We start from the raw sequence: 22445 nt of genomic DNA, 5'->3' as shown, positions 1-22445 counted from the left end.
AAGTGGAACTGGATCTGAATGTTCTCCACGCTGAAAGGCTCTTAAGAGCACGAGCCTGCAGCAGTAACTGTCCGTACCTCCGCAACTGCTCGCATCCGAGAAATTCAGAACTCTGCAAAGCAGCATCTACGTGGTTGTTTCCTTTACGGGGAGGCAGAAGGAGACAAAGTGGGTTGTTTTAAGGTTTCTCTATGAGTTATTGGTAAAACCGGGATCAGAGCCCTGGTCTTGAGGCGTGTTGGCCCTTATACCTTTTATATCCCCTTGGTTTGAAAAACAACTCATCCTGGTTGGTGTCATCAAGCCAAAGAGCAGGTATTTGCTGTCTCAGAGGATCTAGATGGGTCACGGAGTTACAGAACAGGGTAAAATGAGGTTTTCTGTGAGTCCGTCTTCATAATATGTTCCAGAAAATACAGCTGTTGTTAAGGGGAGCGTCAGCGTGAGTCAGGTATGCGATGAGTTTCAGGCAGCCAGCACAGGAAAACATCAGCAAAGCTTTCTGAAAATTAGAGGAAATAATTTCTGACACAAACGGTCTTGCACCAAGCATGAGGCAACTGGTCCAAACCTCATTATGACAAAGAAAATTACATTTATCACCGGACCAGAAGCTGGTGGCTGCGCACAGACCCACAAGCATCACCTGCAACAGCCCTTGGTAGGAGCTGGGAGAGAACAGCCCCAGAGAAGGATGTGGCAGCTGGCAGCACGGTAGGGGCTGTTTTCCCAAAGCTGTGGAGATAAACGGGATGAAGCACTGAGATGAAACCCCAGGATGGGAATGGGAAGGTTGCAAAGAATTTTTGGGGTATGTCCGAAAAGCTGTAACGTTTGTCATGGTGTTCATCTTGGCCAAACAGCAAGAAGAAAGCAGCAAGAAGAAATAAAAAGTAGTGTGTAGTGAAAGGAAAGCAGAGAAAGAGGGGATATAGATAACAGGTGGAGGGTATGCTGTGGAGGGAATAATTAGGAAAACTGCAGCTGGCACAGGAAACGTGGATGACTAAGGTATGGAGGATGTGGAGAAGTTCTTAAGGTGTTTGATGAGCAAAAGGAGTCCTTGCAATGGAGATATTAAATGCAGAGGGGACAGACACATTCAGACACATTTATTTTCTTTATCTAGAAAGAAGCAGCGCCATGTGTTTGTGTCAGGAGGGTAAAGGAACTCCTGCTTTGCTCTGCAGGTGGGATTTGGTTCATCCAACCCAGCTATCAGGCTTTAGCACCCAACCCAGCTGGCTTTTTTGCCTTCCTAAGCAGCTGATGGAGAGAGACATCTCTTCCTGAGGGTGATTCAGTCACTCTGGAGATGGGTGGGCTGAGCCGCTTTCTAAAAGTGCCTTTTTTATTTTATTTTCTCCATTGACGAGAGAGGAGGAGGCTAGACGCTTGGCTCCCGCTACACACCTGCCTTTTTGGCAGCTAAAATTAGGTGAGATGAGTCTCATCTGTCGGTAAAACCAAGAGGGGTGTTGGATATCTACTACAGACTTTTATTTTTAGATCAGTCATCCAGGAAATGTGCATCAAGGGGCCCGTAAGAGCTGCCTCCAAAGGCCTCTGGACTGCTGTTGGTTTCACTGCCGGCCTTGGCACAAGGAGGAGCTCCTGAAGGCCAGGGGAAGGGCAAGGAAAAAACTTGGATAAAAAGGTTGGCAAAATGGTTGACAAAAAGGCAAGAAGGACAGCATGGGAAGCTACAGCATCAGTCCCACACAAAACAGTGGAACCGCTGACGTACAATTCAATCCATATGGAATTAAATGAGAAGAAAACAACTAGCATCAATCTAGCCAGTTTGGGTAGAAAAATGGTATTTTCAAGACGTCATTTTCAAGACTGGTATTTCAATGGCTTGCCATTCTTCAGTGAGATTACAGGTTTATTTGACAGAGGCAGTTACAGCTCTACAGCATGCTGTCCTCATACCCCAAACTCCATACTCACTTGTCGGTGATACATTTTCATTAAAAAACTGGCACTCTAAATTATCAGACAGAACCCATTTGTAACATGGGTTAGAAACCGGCTGCCCGGCAACCTCAAAGACCATCCTTGGCTGGGAATTCAGCACCAAATGCAATTTTGAAGGCGAGTTTCCACAGGGATCAGAAGGAGGCCTGACACGTGGAGGCAAAGCAGGGAAACACATTGGCTCACGGTCTAGGAAAAGCCCCACCAGATGTCGAAGGGAGGAGGACCTGACTCATGAAGGCTGCTCCTTGTGAACGAGTCCATCTGCCTCCCTGATCTCCTGCTCATGCTCATCTAGAGGCTGCTCAGTGACTGCAGGGTTTGGATATTTTCCTTGTACCAGCTCCTAGGACTCAATAATATATCCCCAAATCCCACCGGCTGCAGATATTTTAATGCCAGCAGCTGTTGGGCACCGATGCAGTCAAGAGGCCAAGGGATGGGCACATGGGAGCAGGGAGGTGGCACGTGAGGGAATCAGGAGGGAACGTGCTCCATCCTCGCTATGTCCAAAATATTGGGTGGCAGCAAATCTGTCTGCTTATCCCCCCAGGTTCCCTTCCTATAAAATTTGACCCTATAACCTCAGCGAGCAATCCCCAGGAGACCTCCAGGTAAAATAGCTTTATCTTACAGCTGTGGTAGGAAGCAAATGTTCTGGCCAGGGACTGCAGAAGGCCTTGTTCTTCCAAATCTTCTCCTCCTTGGCCGGACCCGCTTGTTTTTTCAGGCGTGCTTTGGATACGTGGCCACCCAGATGCAACTTCTCTGCAGCCTGCACGTGGAAGGGAAGGGGATTTCTCCTCAACAGGCAGGTTGCACGTTGTCTCATTGCTCACCACCCAGTGGAGGATGGAAGGCTTTGTGTATCGATGTAATCTGGTAATTAACCAAGCTAAATAATGAGGAGGTAGCTAGATAATTCAGTCTAACCCTTCCCACTCTAATGATAGTGTTTTATGGGCTATAACACATTTTCCAGCTGGACCCTACTGCTCTCCTGGTAGCACTTTGGACTTCCAGGGACTAATGTAATACAATATGATATAATATAAAAAGCCTTCACGGCAGCCAATTATACTTTCAGAACCAAGTAAGAGAAGTGCCACACAAGATGGCAAAAATGACTCTGCTAACATGAGAGATTCATTGCACAGGGCGTTTTTCGTGTGATGCCCAAGCAATGACGCAACCCGGTCCCTCTTACAGCCTCAGTATATCATGCGGACAGCAGGGGAAGTGTGCAGGAAGGATCCAAAAGTCCTGGGCTGAAATCCCAGTAAAGCCGATGGCAGGATTTCCATCCCTTTCAGAAGGGCCAGGAGCTCACCCCTGAGAATCCGTCCTGGCTCTGCCGGGCCGTGCGTCCACCTCCAACTTTTCCTTTCATGCCATCTGTAAAACAGACACAAAACCACCTGTTTTACTCATGGGGCTGCTGTGCAATTTAACTCACCAGCACTCGCCTGTTGAAAGGGTCGGAATAACCGCAGTGTTTTCTTTATTGCCTGAATATCAGCCCGGGGTATGAGGGCTGGAAGCAGATGCAGCTCCCAGCTGTGTTGTGCAAGCAGCTGTGAAGCCCTGCAGGCAGCAGCAGCTTGCCCTGGGGTCCACGTGCCCACCCGTCAGCCCCTCGGGGCAATAAACAAGGTGTAAACTCCATAAATCTCTTGCTTTAGACCCTTTCACCTTTCGAGACAGTTTTTGCTTTTGTTCCTCTTGGCCCTTGGGCTTCTAGTCTAGGGAAAGCAACAAAATCTGGACTCAGATGGTGCTGGAAAAATTTTCTCTGGGAAAGTCAAATGGATCCACGCTACTCACAGGCTGAGCTGAATGTGTCTGAAGAGGTCTGTCCCATTTCTAGGTGTTTCCCAAATAAAACTCAAGGAGGGGGGCTGAGGCTGAAGATTCTCTTAAATCACAGGGTGCCAGGGGTATTGTGCCCCTTCTCAACAGGACAAGCTGGGAGAACATTATCCAAACAGCAAGTTCTGCTCATGTCTGCCCAAGAAAGAGCATTTAGAGCCTGAAAGAGCTTTTCTAAAGTGGAAGAGAACTGATGACACAGTGTCCCTGTGATAACCAGACCGCAGGGAGAGCCTGAAGTTCAGAGGCAAAGAAATGAAGGAAAGATTTTGGCCACCAGACGTGCCCTGGGCACCAAGCTTGGTGCTCAAACCCAAGCAGAAGGCATCACGGGTGCTGCGGCAGGCCAGCACAGGGACAGTGGCACCCTGGAAATGAAAGGGAGGGCTATAGAAGGGGAAACCAGGAGATGAGTCACTGGCAGCTGCTGGGGAAGGAGGCAGCACGAGTGTGCTTTGAGCCGGCTTTCCACCCCCTTTGCCGTCTAAAGCAGAGGATTTCAGTGCCTGTGTTTATTGTTAGCGCAGGGCGAGCGCCTGCTGAAGTCCCGAAATCTTCCCTCCGGAGGCACCGACGCGAGGATTTGGAGCAGCAGGTCACAGCCCAGAGCTGGAGGGATCTCCTCCAGCCCCACCTCGAGCATCCTGCGTGCCTTTGGGGGGCACAAAGGCAAAAACCCTGGAGATTCAGGGCGCGGAGGCGAGATGCGCCCGCTGTGCCCCGTCCCAAAGCAGGCGCTGCGAGCCCGGCAAACAAAAGGCTGCCCCGGGGAGAGGAATTCACAGCCACCATTTCCCGGAGGAGCTACTGAAGGCGTCGCTAATTGCTATTTGCACGGCTGGAAGCGCCCAGGTAAGGTGCCATGGCTCTGCCCTCCGGTTTTTCGCATGCGGTAATTCAGACCCCGCGCCTTGCTCTCCGCCGGCCGCTCCGTCTTTGCGCGGCGGGGAGGAGGCTGCCAGGAGTTTGTAAGTTTGAATATTCCTCCCGGCCGAATAATGGACACCAGGCTTTCAGTAGATCGGCGCTCAGGAGTGTTAGAGGAGCCCTAAATGGCCGAATTGTTCCTCGCGCTGAAAGAAGCAGGCATGATGTTTCCAATTATTCTTCATTTCAGACAACAGCTAGCTGTTTTCGTTTACTGGAGCAGTAGCCGGGGAGGGAAACAATATTGAGTGAACGGTGCTGAAAAAGGCTCTGTGTAAAGCAACAAATTTTTCTGACATGGACCCAACCTTGCTTTAGAATATTGCTGGCAAGTCAATAATAGGTACAGCAGAAATCAATCGGCAGCAGTGTTGCAAACGAGGCAGGGAGCACAAAAAGTCCTTTCAGCACAATAAATAAATCTCTGCTTGTTCAAACAAGTAGCGTTTATGACATGATATGGAACTTCCAAAAGCAGGCATTTGTGCAAACAGAGAAAGATGTTAAGTTTATTAAGCAGTGTAACCAAAAAAAAGCTCGGAAAACTCTTCTCCTCCCCCTCACAAGACTGGAGAGATAAAACATTAGGAAAAAAAAATCCGAGCAAAAGGATCTGAAACTAAGGGATCTTGCAGAGAGCTGCAGCAGGGGGGAGGCAGCCTCCTGCTCAGACAAGATGCTCTCTTGGGCATAAAATTATTTTTAGGATACAAAGCTATGGTATCGTCCTATAGAATTCAGCAGGAAATTATACCTTTCTGTTGAGCTTTTGGCTGTTATTAAATGTCTGCAATAGAATTTTAGAGGTTATTAAAAAACTCTGTAAAAATTAAATTATTCTCTGTTTAACTCTACAGCCTTTTAAAATAACTTCCATAAAACTGAGTTAAACTTCAATTGACTCCCACTGCTTTCATTGCTTACCCAGGTCTATGGGATTTCTCCCTTACAGGTGCATTATGTAACATTAAAATTGCAGTTGATTTTCATTTGTAAGTAAGCGGACTGCCTTTCAGCTACTCTGCTCCTTATTAAAATGTACAACTCAGTAGTACTAAACAACCAGTAGCACGGCATAAAAATCTTATAAAACATTCACAGGTGCATATAGAAAGAAAGGTGTTCAGAAATATTTAAAATCGATTAAAATGATGAGTTTAAAACCTTGGGAAGTCAAGAATAACCTGGATATTGAAAGACCTAAGAGACAGCGCAAAGCACAAAGAGAAAAAGGCACAAAAAAAAAAAAAAAAAAAAAAAAAGGAAATTTTGTAATGTATGAGCCACAGTATGGAAACCTCCTAGGAAACTGGCAATCTTGCAGCCCATCAGAGAGTAAAAAGAACAATTAGGATGTTGCAGAGAGGAGAAATTATTTCTTTGTGTCTCTTTCCAACCTGGAGATTGTCACCAAAATACTTGCTCTGTGCTTGCTCAATGCACGTAATGAATCTGGGAATATTGTCGAAGATTTAGGCTAAGCCCATGCTTGAACATTTTGTGGGAGTAACAGCGTCAGCAAAAGCCCGTGTGCTTTTTATATTATACCAGCAAAGAGTCAGCACAATGCAAAGACAGCTTATTCTGCGAGAGGATGCTTGTTTACCCCAAATTACCCAAACCAAAAATGTCGACGAAAGACAAGTTTGCGCAACATCTCTGCTGAGGCTGTGCGTGGATTTAGGATATGCCCAGAGCTCAGTTGTATTCCTGGAGCTAGGAGCTGGGTTTCTCAGCGTGGGCACTGCCATGTTCCTTCCCAGGCACCCGAACATCCAAGGCTGAGCCCAACTCTGTGTGCTGGATGGAGAGAGGCAGGCATCCGTTCAGAGCATGTGCCCCAAATGCTTAACCCAGGTTCATAAAGGACATTTTGGGATGTTCTCAGGTGACTCACCAGCATCCCCAAGATGAGGAGACAAGTGCCATGTCCCAGCCATGGCTCCCAGATATGTTTCCTAGGGCTCTGCTTTGGGACAGCTCCAGCCCCCGAGCATCCCCTAGCACCACTCTGCATGCCTGCAAGCCCTGCTTTCCTAGACAAGTCATACAAGAAGGAGATGCAGGAAAAAGATAACAAATTAAAGAACAAGAGGTCATTAGGATGGTCTAATGGGTACCTCCATGTGTTCTGGGGCAAATTAGCTACAAAGCAGTAAGCACTAAGCAATATGTGCCTTCTTTGCACTACAAATCTCCGACGTACCAAAGGACTGCAGTCCACCTGGGCAATGCCCACTGACAGCAGTGACTTTAGAGGAACAGCCAAGTGGTGACCATTTGGGCTGTGTTCCCTGGATCTCAGCCCAGCTGGCAGAGCCTGGGCACCAGGTTAAACTCTTTTACTCTCCAGAGCAGGGAGAGTCGCTCAAATTGCCCATCAGGAAAGTGAAGCTCAGGGCCATGCCCCTACATTGCCTAGGAGAGAATTTTTTAACCTTGGCCAAAACTACAGCAAGCACCAGGCTAAAAATGTGATGGCAGGGGCAATTGTTGACCCTGGTGCTGGCCCTAGGTAGTCTCCAGTAGCCACTGGATCAGACCAAGGTCCGAAGAGCTCCCCCAGCTACCTCCAGCAATGCCCTGGGTGCATCCCAAGCCCCTGGACACGGGGTTCTTTGCAGGAAGCACATCTCCACCCTGGATAAATTAGTGCCTGGGATCTGCCTCGTGCCCTGCAGCACTGCACAAAAACAGGAAAGCCGTGCAGCCACCGTGGCTAAAAGTAAATTCATGATTAGCTAATATGTTTTGCTGTAATAGTAACACGGCACTGTCTGGAGCTAGCTCAATAGCCAAAAATGACTGGTGATAGTTACACCCTGTGCTTTGCACAGAACAATAAATAAATGATCCAACAAAAAATGCCTCACTTGGTCCGTCCCATTTCTTTTCTAAGGTGCAGGCAGAAGTGCCAGTTCTAAGCTCTTGGGGGCAGGACTAGTTGTGTTTTAGGCTGAGGCTTCCAGCATCCTCCATTCATCACTGTCCTCGGTGGCTTTCAGAAATCCCAGCTATGAAGCAACTATTCCCGGGTGGAACATAAACAGTTGTGCTGGTCGAGGCTCCGCTCGCGCCCCGTGTCGTCACTGTCTGCAGCAAAAAGGAGCTGCAGAGACGGGCTGCATCAGGGAATCCTCCCCCAGGTGCATCGCATGCCCTAGCTCATGGCAGGGACGGCGTGCACCTCCCCAGGATGCTGCCACCAAGGGGGTGGGAGGGCAGAGAGGTGCCCTTGGGCTCCCTCAAGGAGCACCACCAAGGTCCCTGCACCAAGACCAGCGTGGTGGGACCCCACACCTTTCCACAAAGCAGGATACAAAGAGGAACGGCAGCAGGGACCTCCCCAAAACTTTTCCCCTCCTGTTTCCAGATGCAGAGCGCTTCCCAAGAGAGCCAGGCGGAATCTGACGTGAGTGATGTGGCTTTTGGCTGGCCCTCTCCACCTGTGACTCTCAAAGCATTTGGCAAGGCACACTTTTCCCTTTCTGATAATTGCAATAATCTAAGCAATGCGCATAACCATTCAGAGCTTTTATAATTGCATACTTTTGTCCAAAGGACACAACACAAAGCAACGCAAATTAATTTCCCCTCGTTCAGTTTGCAACCATGAGTTAATCGCACAGAAAGCAAACGCAGAAGACTTCTGATGCTGTCCCAAGAAATTGCTGCTGTCGTTCATCCAGCTGGTCAGGATGTGATGATCAGTATCAGTTACTCAGCAACTGATCTGGCATTGGCCTCCTTTGATTTAATGTCCTGTAGACTCACTTGAACTCGCACGCAGAAACGAGTTCTCCTAGGGACACGCAGAGTCTTCTCCTGGAAACGTAGTATTTCTTGTGGATCCTGGAATTCCTCTGAATTACAGGGAGGAGTTTTTCCACTGGGGAGCGGAGTGCTTGTGAATCAGCCTTCTGAAGAAGAATTAAATTTGCTTACAATTTAAGATTTAGCTAATGCACAGGATGATCTTTTGGCAACGTCGTGATGCAAGCTTGACGTTTTGAGGTTATAAACCTCAAGCAAATAAAGGCAGAAAGAAGAATGGCTTCAGAAAAGTTCCATTGGGCTATAAGTCAGAGGCTGTTCCACAACATTTTATCTCTGAAATGTCATGCTGTACTGGCCTCAAAGCAAGAAGAACAGACGGTTCATCTAATACAATTATTTTAGGATCCTTTCATCATAAACAGTGTGCATGCCAAAATGAAAACGTATCATGGGAAAGCATTTCTCATTGAAGCCCGAATCTCCTCCCTAATGTTTATTCTATGTCATGGAGAACACCAGGGGCCAAATACACTCTGGGCTAAAAACACTGGCATGAGTTCTTGCAACATAAATCTGGCGGCAGTTCAGGACGCGACAGCCGAAGGAGGCTGCGGGCTCCCCGGCCCCGGCAGACCCGCTGGTGGCTGGTGATGGAAAGGGGGTGATGAAAAGCAACCCGAAGCACGCCATGGAGGCTCACTCCTTTCCGCAGCTGCTGGCTGCCGTCCTGGTCCCTGCCATGTCCCGAGCTCCTGGGAGGTGCAGCGGCAGCCCCGGCTCTCGTATTGACGGAGATCCCCGCGTGGTGGTAATTTGCACCTCCTTGCAACAGCAATTTGAATGCCGGCCCGGGTTGCAAATCAATCTCTTCTCCGTTTTCAAGAACATCACAAAGTCTTTTTTCCTGCAAGGAAAGCTTTTGGTGCTGTTAGCTGAGTTGAGGCTGCTGCATAATTCTCTCTTATTCTCAGCACGTTCACTTTTAGTTGATTATTTCAGCTGTTTCATTGCTCCCACATTCTGGGCTATTGTCTTCTGCCTTGTGAGTGTGATCTATAGTTTCAACCACAGTCACGCTGCACTTTGCTTTATTTAGATTCCTCTTATTTCATTGCAGTCCTCCTGCCGTGGGGCTGGGGTGACTGGCTTTCACGTCACCGCCGAGGTTAGCAGCAATGACTTTCATCATTTCCTCTGGGTCAGTCCTAAAGACACTGAACAACCCAGGGTCCAGAATAAATAACTGGGAGACTTCAATATCTCCAGCATAATTGAATTTCAAATTGCGTTGTAAGATCTATTGGTGAAATAGTTTTTAATCCATTTAGTCTACCAGATTAGTCTTTGTACCTTTTTCTTTAATTGGGACTGTGTTCAGGAACTGTTCAATAACTCGCAGAAATCTAAATAATTTATAACAGCCTTATCTTTATTAGCCAAACTTACATTCTCATTAAAAAAACATCCATTTGTTTGACACGACAGGCTTTCCATAAAACTGCTCGGGCATATCAATCAGGTTAACGTCCTTTAATTCATTACCAATCATGTCCCATATCAGATTTCCTTTGATATTGTTTGGGATCAGTGTTAAACGGATGAATTTGCAATTACCTAGGACTTTGCTGGTATAGGAAATTCAGTCTTCTGCAGAGCATCCGCACAGCATCCCAGCACTGCAGGACAGTTTGGGTAGGGAAAGACCTGCACACATCTCCAGGCACCAGGGCTGGCCTCAGCATCCCAGGAGTTGGACTTGATGATCCTTATGGGTCCCTTCCAACTCAGGATATTCTATGATTCTAAGATCCCCATACATTGCTCAGAGCCTTTTGCCTTTTGCAAAGATGGAGACCCCAAAGCTCTCTGGGTTGCTGTTGAGCTGTATTATTTTTTTCTCCTAATACCTTCCTGCAAAGTCCTTTGCTGCAACTTGTGCTGACCACCTCTTGTTCTATTATTTTGCCCCTCCAAGAAAAATCTGACAGTGTCTTTCCAATAATCTGCAAGGGGTAGTTAAAGACAGCAGCAAGCTGCCTCTTCTCAAGCCTGAGCAACTTCTGCTCTTCTGTGTCCCACCAAGTCTCCTCCATGGGCTCAGTGTTGTGTTATAGAGTCGTAGAATCATTAAGGCTGGAAAAGACCTCCAAGATCATCTGGTCCAACCATTGTCCTACAACCAGTATCACCCACTAAACCATGTCCCCAAGCACCACGTCCAACCTTTCCTTGAACACCCCCAGGGACAGTGACTCCACCACCTCCCTGGGCAACCCGTCCCAGTGCCTGACTGCTCTTTCTGAGCAGAAATGTCTCCTCATTTCCAACCTGAAATGCCCAGCTTCACCAATAGCTCAAATAGGTGCAGATAGCTGCTTATTTACTGTTCTCTGCTTTATTCATATGGCTTAAAAGCTATGTACTTCCTCGCACCTGCCCCGTGGAGAGTACTTGAGAGCCTGGAGAGCCAAAGGAAGCCCTGAGCCAGAGCGTAAAGAGGAACCAGAGAGAGGTAGACATAGGTGGAGCTGCAGGTCTGGCACTCATGCGACCCTGCAGGTTCAGCTTCTTGTTTAAAGTTGTCATCATTTTAGGAAGAACAGTGACCTGAAGAGCTGGGGACGTGATGTAATACATTTCACATGGGCTTGGGTTTGTTGTCCGATTTTCTAAAAGATAGCAACACATATTTTGGTGAAAAGCAATGCCATCTGTGTGCTGGACGATATAAATCTCAAAGAATAAAGGGACGTTTCAACAAGCAGTACACTCAGACCTTTAATTGCCTTTCCTAAATGCCTGCTTGGCCTCCCACTGAGCTGGAGAGGGGTGCCTCAGCAGGCAGGCGACCTCTGTAACGCTTACAGGAACCATCACATTAATCTGCCACCCTAAAAAGAGCTTTAGATAAAGACTCCTAGCTGCTCTCTAAATCTAGGCACTGGGAAGGAGAAGGGAGGAGAGGAGGGTGTGGGAAATGGCCTCCTCCATCCTTCTGGCCAGGAGTAAAAGTCAAGGCAAGGGCTGGCATAGTGGAGAGCTGAGGATGGGCTTAAGGGACAAATTGATTATTAATTCGATCTGTGATAAAAGAGCAAAATAAGTACCGGTTTGCTGCCTGGAAAAAGGACCAGACATCTCTCTTCTGCAAAGAGAAAAGACAGATTTTGGCTTGCAAGCCCAGTAGAAACGCTTTAAGCTACCTTTAGAGGCTGGCAGCAAATGTCCAAGTGGTGGAGCAAGTGATGGGCTGATGGACCAGGCTGTGAGTAGTGGGCAGGAGCTTGCTGAGAATAGGAAGGTGGAGGTCGATCAAGCTGGAAGAGAGAACAGATGGATGGAGTTCATCCCTCTGAAAAAAAGGAAGGAGCAAGGAAAGCAGAAAAAGGAGGCTGGGCAATAAGCTGTACAAAGTCTGGAAACAAGCCTAGAAAGTGATGTCTGTGGAGGAATGTCATGAGTATGGAGGACTCAAATGTGAAAGACGAGGGACGAAATGAGTTTTAATTATTGGGGGATATAAAGGGTGAGAAGAGAATGCCCTGGAGAGGCGTCAAAAATAAGAGGAGGGCAACAGAAATTATGTGTAACTGAATCAATGGAAAACAAGAGACGAGAAGTAACAACAGACTGGAACATCCATAATTTGTCATACTTTATCAGAACTACTTTTGCTGAGGGAGTAAGTCAATCCAAAACAACAAAGGAACCGATAAGAACTGGTTAAAATCATTTGAAGAAATTAGACCAATTCTAGCCAGCAGGGCTGGATGGAGCTCCCCCAGAAAGCACTGGCCAGAGCAATTCCTGAATAGCTCGTGACAGGGAGAGCCCAAGGAGCAGGGGGCTCCACGAAGAGAGAAGGGTAAATGTAGTGCTTGTCTTTAAAAAGGAGACTACGGGCTGTGAGAATTAGCCAGCAGTCAGTTTAGCATGTAATGCAGAGAGATAATACAATAAACTGCTAATTAGTTATTAAGCACTTGACTGATAATAGAAATATAGAATCAAGCAGCTTGGCTTTGCCATGAATGAGTGATGCTAAAGCCATCCAATTTCCTTATTTGAACAAAATGACTATGTTATAGAATAAGGGAGAGGGAGTATACTTGATATATTTTGAAATAAACAGGGTTGTCAACACCCTTTCACACTGCATTCCCATAAGCTGACCAGGAACTATGATCTCTGTGAAATCATATTAAGACACAAATGACAGAGAAAAACCATATTCATACAAGAATTATGGATTCCCTTCCTCTGCATTGAGAAGGTTTTCCAAACAGGCTCCCGCAGGGTTTGCTCCTGGACCCAATTCGAATATTTTCATTAGCTGTTTGGATGACGGAATAAAGAATATATAATTCCTCTGGAGGATGTATTCCAAAATGTGCCTGGGAAATAGTACAAAATCAACCGGAATTGGTTCAATATGGACAGAAGCAACAACACACAGTCATGCAAAGTGGCAAACTACTGGTCAAGCAGCCATTCGAAGGAAAGGGAGATGTGAACAAGACCCCAAACCGTACACAGCTGCTGCAGAAAAAAAAAAAAAAAAGGTAAATCTTGTTTGGGGACATGTGAACTGGAGTATAATAGGTGAAACTTGAGAAACAATTATCCCAGTCTAATGAGGGCTCGGTGTTTGGGTGCTGTACTCGAAGAAAGTAGAAGAAAGATGTAGATGAATTGTAGAGGGTCTGGAGGAAAGCAACAGGGATTACAGACAGGTCAAAAGTTTGGAGGATAGGCTGACAAAATTTTCTTTGTTCTGTCTGGAAAGGAAAAGATTGCAGGAGAAGATGAAAACTATTTTCTAACACAGTGGAGACTTATAAAAGGATATTGACAATTGTCAACTTGTTGGTTTGATTTGCTGCAAGGAACGTTATTACTAGGTATCTGGGCTATAAAAAAAAGCCCCATAATCATAGAATCATAAAAGCTTCCTAAAAAAGAACTTCTCTTTGAATTAAAAATAAAATTTCTAAATTAATTGCTACATCTTCCCCTCTGAAACACGGATTAACCTCTCCCAGGGATGGTTTGATTCTTCTCAGGGCACAGAGGGGGATGCGTGGTCCCTTTCCAGCTTCTCCCTTTCCTTGCCTGCATTGTGTAGTGTGCCAAGGCTTCCATCTTCCTCATGGCTGTCCAAAACATCAAATATTGATGCAGATCTGGTGCTTGTGCTTCAGCATAGTTTCAAACCCCACTGGTGGGAATCAACTATCAAACAACAGCAGAAAGCCAGTGGCACCAAATGAAGCACGGAGTTTTCCCTGACCCTTACCAAAATCAGTCTTTCCTCCTGTGCATTGCATAGTTTGACCAACTTTGTTTTCCATGAACCGATGTTGCTCTGTATAAACAGAATAAAGAGCATCTCCCATTCCTGCATCTCCCACAGGCAGCAGGGAGGTGAATCTGGCACCGTGGTCCTTTTTCCTTAGGGCTAAAAATTAGTAAGTGTGCTGGTGTGCAAAAATATGCTTTATGTGACAGGGAAATGGTGTGTTTCTCACTTTTCCTTAACTTGAAAATAAAGGAATAATACCTGGGAAAAGGTTTTTGGAGTGGTTGTTCAAGAAATACAGGTGTTGAGGGAGAAAGAAGGAAGGAGTTAACAGCCTATAGGGAAGGGACAGAATGGTTTGGGTTGGAAGGGACCTCAAAGCCCATCTCATTCCAACACCTCCCACCAGCCCAGGCTGTCCCTAGCCTCATCCAGCCTGGCTGTGAGCACTTCCAGGTCGCTGGAACTCTAGGAGGTTTATGAAACAACGTCCAGGATGTCTCTGGGGGGAGATAAAGGAAGAGAGAAATCAAACAAAACCAGAAGCGGTCTCATGGTAGAGTCCGTTGTACATCAAGTAATGAAAGAAGGAGATTGAGGAAGGGTTTTTTGAAAAATATAGGAGCCATGCTAAGAATGATTGCTGATGGACCTAAAGGAAAATAATTCACTGAGGTCAAGAACATTTTGAATTTTGTAGTGAGAAGGAAGAGAAAAATAAGGAAAGGAGGAAGCGATTTAAGATTTTGACTGTCATTCCTTGTAGCCCTTAAGGTTTTGGGGAGCTTTCTGCTACTCTGAAGGTGTATTATTTTCTCCTCTTAGACCAACACCAAGTTCTGAATGAACAGGTTTCTGTGTCTGTCTTTCTTTTTGTGAAACATTTCATTCGTTCCATACAAGTAACACGACTGCAGAACTCAACACAGATCTGTGGCATGGTTTGGTGGAAGGAATGAATTCTGTCCTTATTTTGGAGAAGGAGCAACTGAGCCTTGGTTGGCACCAAGAGGCAGCATAGAAAGTCACTGGTGCCTATGAAGTTGTCTCTGCACTTCACCTTGAATATTTATCAAATGCATGAGATTTGGGTTTTCAACTTAAAAATCACTTTATGGACCTTGTATGATGTTCATGGCATCCCCAAACAGCAAGAGGATCATTTCTATTCTCAAGAGCATGAAACGGGCAAAGAATTTGATAATTTATGTTTGGCAAATCCTGATAAGCCTCAAAGGTGAGACTCCCTTCATTCACGGGAGAAATGAGTTGCAAAATCAATGCTCATGCAGTCTCTGCACCTCTCTGCTCGGCCGCTTACAGGGTGCTGGGGTGGCTTTGGCAAGCAGACTTCACGTGTTGCTGAAAAGGTGCATGAGGAAATGATCAGATGGGGTAGGATGTGGTTAAAGCCTCAGTTTGCAACATGGAGCTAATGTCAGGGAAGCATAGCATGTCTCACATCCACTAAAAGCCCCCAGCAATCACCTCCCACTAAGACGAAGGAGCAGCACAGAAGGAATTGTGACCTCCCAAGTCCTGGTAGCTTCTGGAGCTGTTCCTGTTAACACTCCATTAAGTGCTGCCCGGGATGTAGAGCACCAAAATACACCTCGCTCTAGCCCTGAGGCTCGGCTGCAACCCTTGCAGCTGCAGGAGGCAGAGCCACAGAGAGCCACAACCCCCAAATCTGGGTTCTCACGCCTCCAGTTGCTTGGGCAGAACCAGCAAGGAGGAGGAACCAAGCTGTCCACCCCCTTCCTTCTCCATCTCCCCTGTCCACGCTGTGTGGCTTTGGGGAAGTGACTGCAGGTAGGAGCAGGCTTATCAGACTTTCTCCCCACCTATTTTTTAGCCAGGACCTGCTGATTGACCATATAATTCTCCACGCGCGCTTCCTCTCCGTCTCATACCAGGCAGCTTCTGCTACGGCTTCTTCTCACCCCCTGCCCCAAGCGCCTCCCATCCCCCTTGACCCAGGTACCCCTTCCACTTCCAAATCACGGTATTAACTTGACATTTGCAAAAGGTCACCGTGCTTGCTCTGCCTGAGAGTTACATTGCTCACTCTTCTGTCTTTTTGCTCCGTAAGCCCTTCCAGGCAGAGGTTACCTCCTCGGGTATGGCTGTATAGTGCCCAGGAAAAAGCCCCGGATCTCCTTTGGTGCCTACTGGCTGCGACAGAAATAACTGAGCTCCTTGATAGAGAGGCTGCTTTTGATGTTACAGATTAATTTTCAGAAGGTAATGACTCTTAATTTACATGCAAAAGAGGAGGTCCATAGCAGCACCTCATGGCACGACAACCGATGCCTTCATTTCAACAAGAACCAGCCCCAGATGACTCCGAGAGTCCCTTTGGGTACTGCTGGAGCATGTGCCATTTGTGCCTGCTGCAGGAACAAACGAGACACGGGGCAGGTGGCACACGACACAGATTTGTGCCTCTATTTCGTGCACGTCAAGGCACGGCTTTTTTTAGCGTGCGAGCTCCGGTCACGCTGAATCCGTTTGCTGCATCCAACTGACTGCGCTAAGCTCAGCGCTCGTATGGCTGCCTGGGGCAGGCAGGGTGCAGCTGGGAGGGAGAGGAATTAGAAATTAATTCGGGTGAGGATGGGGCTGAGCCTGTTCCCAGCCATCAGCTTTTCCCTTAGAATGGCATTCCTTAAATTATCCTCAAAAACAACTCGTTCCCTGAACTCCCCCAGTTCTTCATCTTTTCCATGATGTCTCCTGCCTGCTATACCAGGCAGGGTAGGGCAGAGCTGTGGCTCAGTGTAGCTACAATTAATCTCTGCAGACTAATTGGCTGGTGCATGTGGGTTTAGTGGCCGGGAGGAGGCTGCCAGCCCTGCTAGGTTCTGCTTTGGGTTCTGACCCGGCTCTCGCCCTTCTCTCCGAGGGCTGATTTTCCTGCAACCTGCAGGAACAGAGCTGCCTCTGAAGCAGCCACTCTCTCCCAAGTTCATCTGAAATTTATTAAAGGGTTCAGAAGCTTTTGGGAGAGGGGGGCGGACAAACCTGCGAGCAGCAAAAGCAGCAGGGCAGAACCCTTTTTTCCTGCCCGAAGAAATAAGAGGCATTTCTTCTCCTTGGTGCTGGGCTGGCGACCCACACAAATAACAGGGAAAAGCGACCACGCAGCCGGCTGCAGAATGGGAACAGGGAAAATGACTCAGCAAGCCTGGCACCAAGCTGGAGAAAACACAGGTACATTATAGCCTTCCTCGAGCATCCATCTCGCCCGTGACGCGATGTAGGAACAGCAGCGAGCGCAGGTATTTGCATCTGATGGAAACATCCCCTCTGATAAATGATTTAGCCCTGCTTTTGCAAATAGTTATACACGGGAGCAGAGCAGGTGAGAGGGTCCATTTGTATCTGTCGGTAAGGGGGGGAAAAAGTTCAATGAAAAGCTCTCGTTGCTTTTTAAAATATTTTTTCCCCCTGTTATCAGTTAGCAAATAGCTGCTGAATTATAGTTTCATGCTTCGCTCGTGTCATTTTTCCTAAGATCAGTATTTCCTGCTACATCACCTTAGAAACTCGATCAACAAACACTGTGCTCGACACGTAAACAGAGCTTTATTTTACTTTATTTTTGACAGCAGCCAGTGTTTTAGAAACCAGAACACTCCAGGTTCTCTGGGCTGTTTGCCTCCATTTCACAATTTGGGTTCGGTTTTGAGGGCCTGTCAGCATTGTTTACACCCAGGTGCGTTTGAGCCGCGATGTTTTCCTGCGAGTGGCAAGGAAAATATATTACTGCAAATTGCTTTCTGGAATCAGATTTTCTCTTCTGTTGAGAATCTAAATGAAACTGCACTTTCTAGCACGTGGGAACTAAAGAGTGAAACGCGTTCGAATGAGAAGTGAAACGAGCAGATTTAGTTTCAGTGACTGAGATGAACAAAAAAAGAGGCAAAGACAACGCTGGCAAGAGAAAAGGACCAAGTCCAAAGCCGGAGCTCCAATAAAACCCAGGAGCCTGAGCTGTACCAGAGGAATTAAAGAACTCAGACGGGCCTTTTAACCATTGCCCTGGGGAATGGCACCGGCTCCAATCCTGCTGTCCATGCCAGAGCCCTATAACATTTTTTTTTTTTTAATGTTCATTTGGAAAATCACGGCTGGAGCCCCATTTAAAAATATATATATATATAACCAATAAAGTTTTCTTACTTGGTTTCACTTTGAGCATCTCCCAGGTAGCTGGGGTGAAAACACTTGTCAATTAATCCAACAGAAAACAGGGGGATTATTTTTGGCAGTTTTAAAACAGCCGCTGAGCCTCCTGTGATCCGCCCCGCCACACAGACGGGCTCCATCAGTTAGGGATTAATTTTAAGGCAGATATTAAAGCCTATCACATGATGACGGATTTTCCTATATGTGCGGTTCGATGGGATGCTACAAAGCCGGGGCCATACGCATGCACACGCACGTGTGTGTGCACGCCTGTGTTTGTTTAAGCCTTCTTCATTCATAGCCAGACGCAGCCTCAGGCTTCCTCAGGCCTTTCCAGGGAGCATAAACTTGGGAGGGAGAGAGAGCAGAACGATCTTTAAACCTCGCATTTTTGCAAGCAAGTTTCTGAAGCATATAAGCTCAGGTGGACGGAGCCAAGCTTGTAAAGATTTTACAACAAGCGATGTTTTCGAGAGGAGGCAGAATCCCTGCTCGCTCTTAGCCCGAGACCTCGTCGTAAGAACTCAGAGCAAATGCCGTGAAAAAAAAAAAAAGCGAAAAAAAAAACGCCTTTTTTTTTTTTTTTTTTTTTTTAACAGAAACGCGTCGCTTTGCTTTCCTGCCCAGCTGTCACCTCGAGCGTCTGGGCTTGACAAAATGAGACACAGCCGCGTGACGATGTGCTGTGTGGCTGCCGCCGCCGCTCAGCCTCCTGCAGAGCTCCCAGCTCCGGGCACCGGTCTCCCCGTCGCAGGCTGGGAAGGGAGCGGTGCCTTCTGCTTGCCGAGACCCTGTGCCAGGCAAACTGGAGCTTTGCAAAGCGGGGCTGGGCTCTGCAGCGAGCTGGGGCCGGCTCCAGCCCCCAAGGTTTTGCAAGGGTTCGTATGGCGAGGTAACTCTCTTCCCATGACACAGCAGAACAGCAGCAGCAGCAGCAGCAGCGTAAAAGAGATTGGTTCTGGCAGTGCTCCGAGGAGACTATTTTTTATCCCAGCTCCTGCCTCTTTCTCCTTTAAGGACGATCCAGAGGAGGGGATGTGGAATAAAAAGAGGCTTAGTGAGGTAGGCAGGATAAACCCCGGGGAAATAGGAGGGGAGGCACGCTGGGGCTGGAACCCACGGCAGTGGGACAGCCTGGATATGACGGCAGAAAGAAACAGGGTGGTAGAAAACACCCTAAAATTGGGCAGGAAAGGCCAGATGAGCAAACACGAGGTGTAGGGGGCACAGGGGGAAGCATCTGAGCCCTCCAGGGAAGAAGGAAGGAAGGGAGGATGAACTGCTCCACGCTCGGCTAACCCTTTTTCGTTAAAGTCATTAATAGCTCCTACAAAAGTCCTGGTTAAGTACTGAAAAAGAGTAATAAAGTAGCTGAAACACCGACCTGTTATAAGTAAAGCTTGTTGCGAGGGCAGGCTGGATTGAATGGGGTGGGGCACAGGTGTCCCAGCCCCAAAAATCCGAACTGGGGAGCAGAAGGAGGTTTGCCAGGACAGGGCCCGCACGGGGCATCGTGTCCCGTGGACGTGTGATGGGCATCGGTGTCAGCCAGAGGTGGAAAAGGCAATTTATTTGTCTCCCTTCATGGGAACTCTAAGAGATGCTGAATAAATTGGATTCCAGTCCTGTTCTCAGAGCCACGGGCCACGCTTTGAACCACTGAGGGGATGCGATTTTCAGCGGGGCAAGCTTTTCCTCCCTGTTTGTAGCAGGGAACAGCTAGCCCCCTGCCAGCCCCCTGAACTTTGTGCTTGGCTCCGAACCCCACTGCAACATCGCGGCTTTGGGAGCTGAATTTGGGGAGCTCCCACGGGAACCACATGCCACCAGTCCTGCCTAAAGCCCAGCCAGGGCCCGAGGCTCCGAGCAGCGCTGCAGGGAGAAGGATTGAAGGCAGGTGAGTGGGGCGGGTGGGCTCGAGCTCCATCCCCACCATCCTTGGGGCACAAGCTTGAGCTGAAGCCACTTCAGCACTGAAGGCAGAACAGCAGCCTCCGAAACGCCGGCGGCCTGCGTGCCGACCTCCAGCGGGGAGACCCCCGCCGCACGCAGCGGGGCGCGGGACGGCCGGGATCTCCCCAAAGCTCCTGAAATATCTTCTTCTTCCTCTTTCTCTTGAGAAAGCGGCTGCTCGTGTGCAGGGCTGTAGTGCAGCGTCAGGCGTGCATCACTAGGAACGGCTCCTGCAGGCATCTCTCCCTACAACCTGGATCAGAAAGCTGCTGGTGGTACAGCTTAGCTGCTCCATGGTTTTTATACCAGCCGGCCGAGCTGCAGAGGTAAACCCACGTTTGCAATGCCTGAAGGCTGCACAAGCACAGAAATGGCCCTGCTCGCACCTCCTGCCTCCGTAGGCTCGCTGGCACAACCAACTTTCTGCCGCTTCAGCACCGGAGCCGCAGCCCCGGGGATCCCGCAGGAGGCTGGGGCTGGGAGCATCCCCGCTGAGCAAGGTGCCGCGGCGTCAGGGCACGGGGTTTTGCCAGGGGGGAAAGAAGGGGAGGGGAATAATAGGAATAATAGTAGTGGTAATAATAACGATGGTAATAATAATGGTGGTAATGATGATGATGATGATGATAATAGTGATAATAATAATAATGGTAATGATAATAATGATAATAATGATGATAATGGTGATAGTAATGAAGATAATGATGATAATGGTGAAAATGATGATAATAATGATGAAAATGCTAACAGTAATGATGAAAACGGTAATAATAATGACAAAAACGGTAATAATACTGATGAAAATGATAATAATAATGATGAAAACAGTAATAATAATGATGAAAACGGTAATAATAATAATGAAAACAGTAATAATAATAATGAAAACGGTAATAACAACAGGGAAAGTGCTAATAATAACGATGAAAACGTGAATAATAATGATGAAAATGCTAATAAGACTGATGTTAATGGTGATAGTATCGATGTTAACAGTGATAGTACTGATGTTGAGGATGGTAATGCTAATGTTGAGGATGATAACGCTGATGTTGAGGATGGTAATACTGATGCTGAGGATGGTAACACTGATGCTGAGGATGGTAATGCTGATGCTGAGGATGGTAACACTGATGCTGAGGATGGTAATGCTGATGCTGAGGATGGTAACACTGATGTTGAGGATGGTAACACGGATGATAATAAAGCTAATCAGTCAGCGAGAAGGGAGCCCAGCACGGTGTTTTGGCCGCAGCAGCAGCAGAAGCAGCAGTAGAAACAGCAGTAGAAGCAGCAGCAGCAGAAGCAGCAGTAGCAGCAGCAGTAGAAGCAGCAGTAGCAGCAGCAGTATCAGTAGCAGTATCAGCAGCAGCACTGGGGCGGCGTGGGGCCGGGGGTGGCGGCGGGTCCGGCGGCGTGGCGTGACGTGAAAGTCCCCTTTAAGTTTCCACGGAGAGGCCTCCGGGTGTCACATGATGGACATGATATAATGAAACAACATTGTGCGGAGGGAAGCATTAGGGGAGCCCGGGGCGGCGGTGCTGCTGCTGCTGCTACTGCTGGTGGTGGTGGTGGCGGAGTGTGGATTGGGGAAGGTTGGGGGGGGGGGGGAGAGGCGGCGACAAGCGACAGGCGACATGCGGGACCCCCCTGGCTCTCAACACCTGCACCTGTCCCGGGGCGATTTGGGCTGCGTGGGGCGGATAAGGCTGAGGTGAGTGAGGAGGAGGAGGAAGGGGATGAAGTATGGGGGGGGGCTGCGAGGAGGTGGCCGGAGCGCTGGGCGCGGCGGGGGGGGGGGGGGGGGGGGGTGCCGCGTTCTCCCGGCCGGTGTGTAGAGAGAGAGAAAAAAAAAAAAAGAAAAATAATTAAAAAATAAATAAAGGGGGGGTGAAATGAGAAAGGGGAGAGGTGTGCGGGTTCATATGGGGGGGGGGGGGGTGCTGGCGGCGCCATGTTTGCGCGGCGGAGGTCGGGGGGGAGCCGCGGAGCCCCCGCGGAGCTGCGCCCGCCGCGATGTCCGCATTCCAGCTCATGTTGCGCAGATAAAATTCAAACTTGAGGTAAACACAGGCTGGCGGGGGGGGGAGGAGGAGGAGGAGGAGGAGGAGGAGGCGGGGGAGGAAGGAGGGAGGCAGGCTCCGTCCCGCTCCCACCCCCTGCCCTCATCCCCCCCCCCCCCCCGCCCCCTTCCCCTTTGCACCTGGCTGCCCGCGCCCTGCCCCGAGCCCCCCGGGAGAACGTGGAAGGGGGTGAAGGTGGTGGAGGGGGGGGGGGGGTGCTGCGCTTTTTAATTAATTTAATTTAATTAAGGGACCCCCCCCACGCCACACGCGCACACTTCTCTTTCTGCTCGCCCTCCCGTCACGCCGCCTGTAGGGAGAGGATAAACTCCGCGGGCGCGGCAGGTGCGCGGGGCCGGTGTCGCGACAGGGCGCTGTGTGTCGCG

General features: G+C 48.4%; 1 protein-coding gene across 2 annotated transcripts in view; it reads left to right on the top strand.

Annotated features, from left to right (window-relative positions):
* The first annotated feature begins 21471 nt into the window (after positions 1-21471).
* Positions 21472-22445, top strand: part of LOC309887891 (uncharacterized protein) — a 113293-nt gene continuing 112319 nt past the window's right edge. For both annotated transcript variants that reach the window (XM_082779921.1, XM_082779920.1), the window contains exon 1: positions 21472-21710. In XM_082779921.1, coding sequence (XP_082636047.1) covers positions 21486-21710 — 225 coding nt within the window. In that variant the 5' untranslated portion in view covers positions 21472-21485. The remainder of the gene's footprint in view (positions 21711-22445) is intronic.

Source organism: Aythya marila (genome assembly GCF_965140915.1).
Source record: "Aythya marila genome assembly, chromosome: 1".
NCBI lineage: Eukaryota > Metazoa > Chordata > Aves > Anseriformes > Anatidae > Aythya > Aythya marila.
This window is presented reverse-complemented; position numbering and strand designations above follow the sequence as displayed.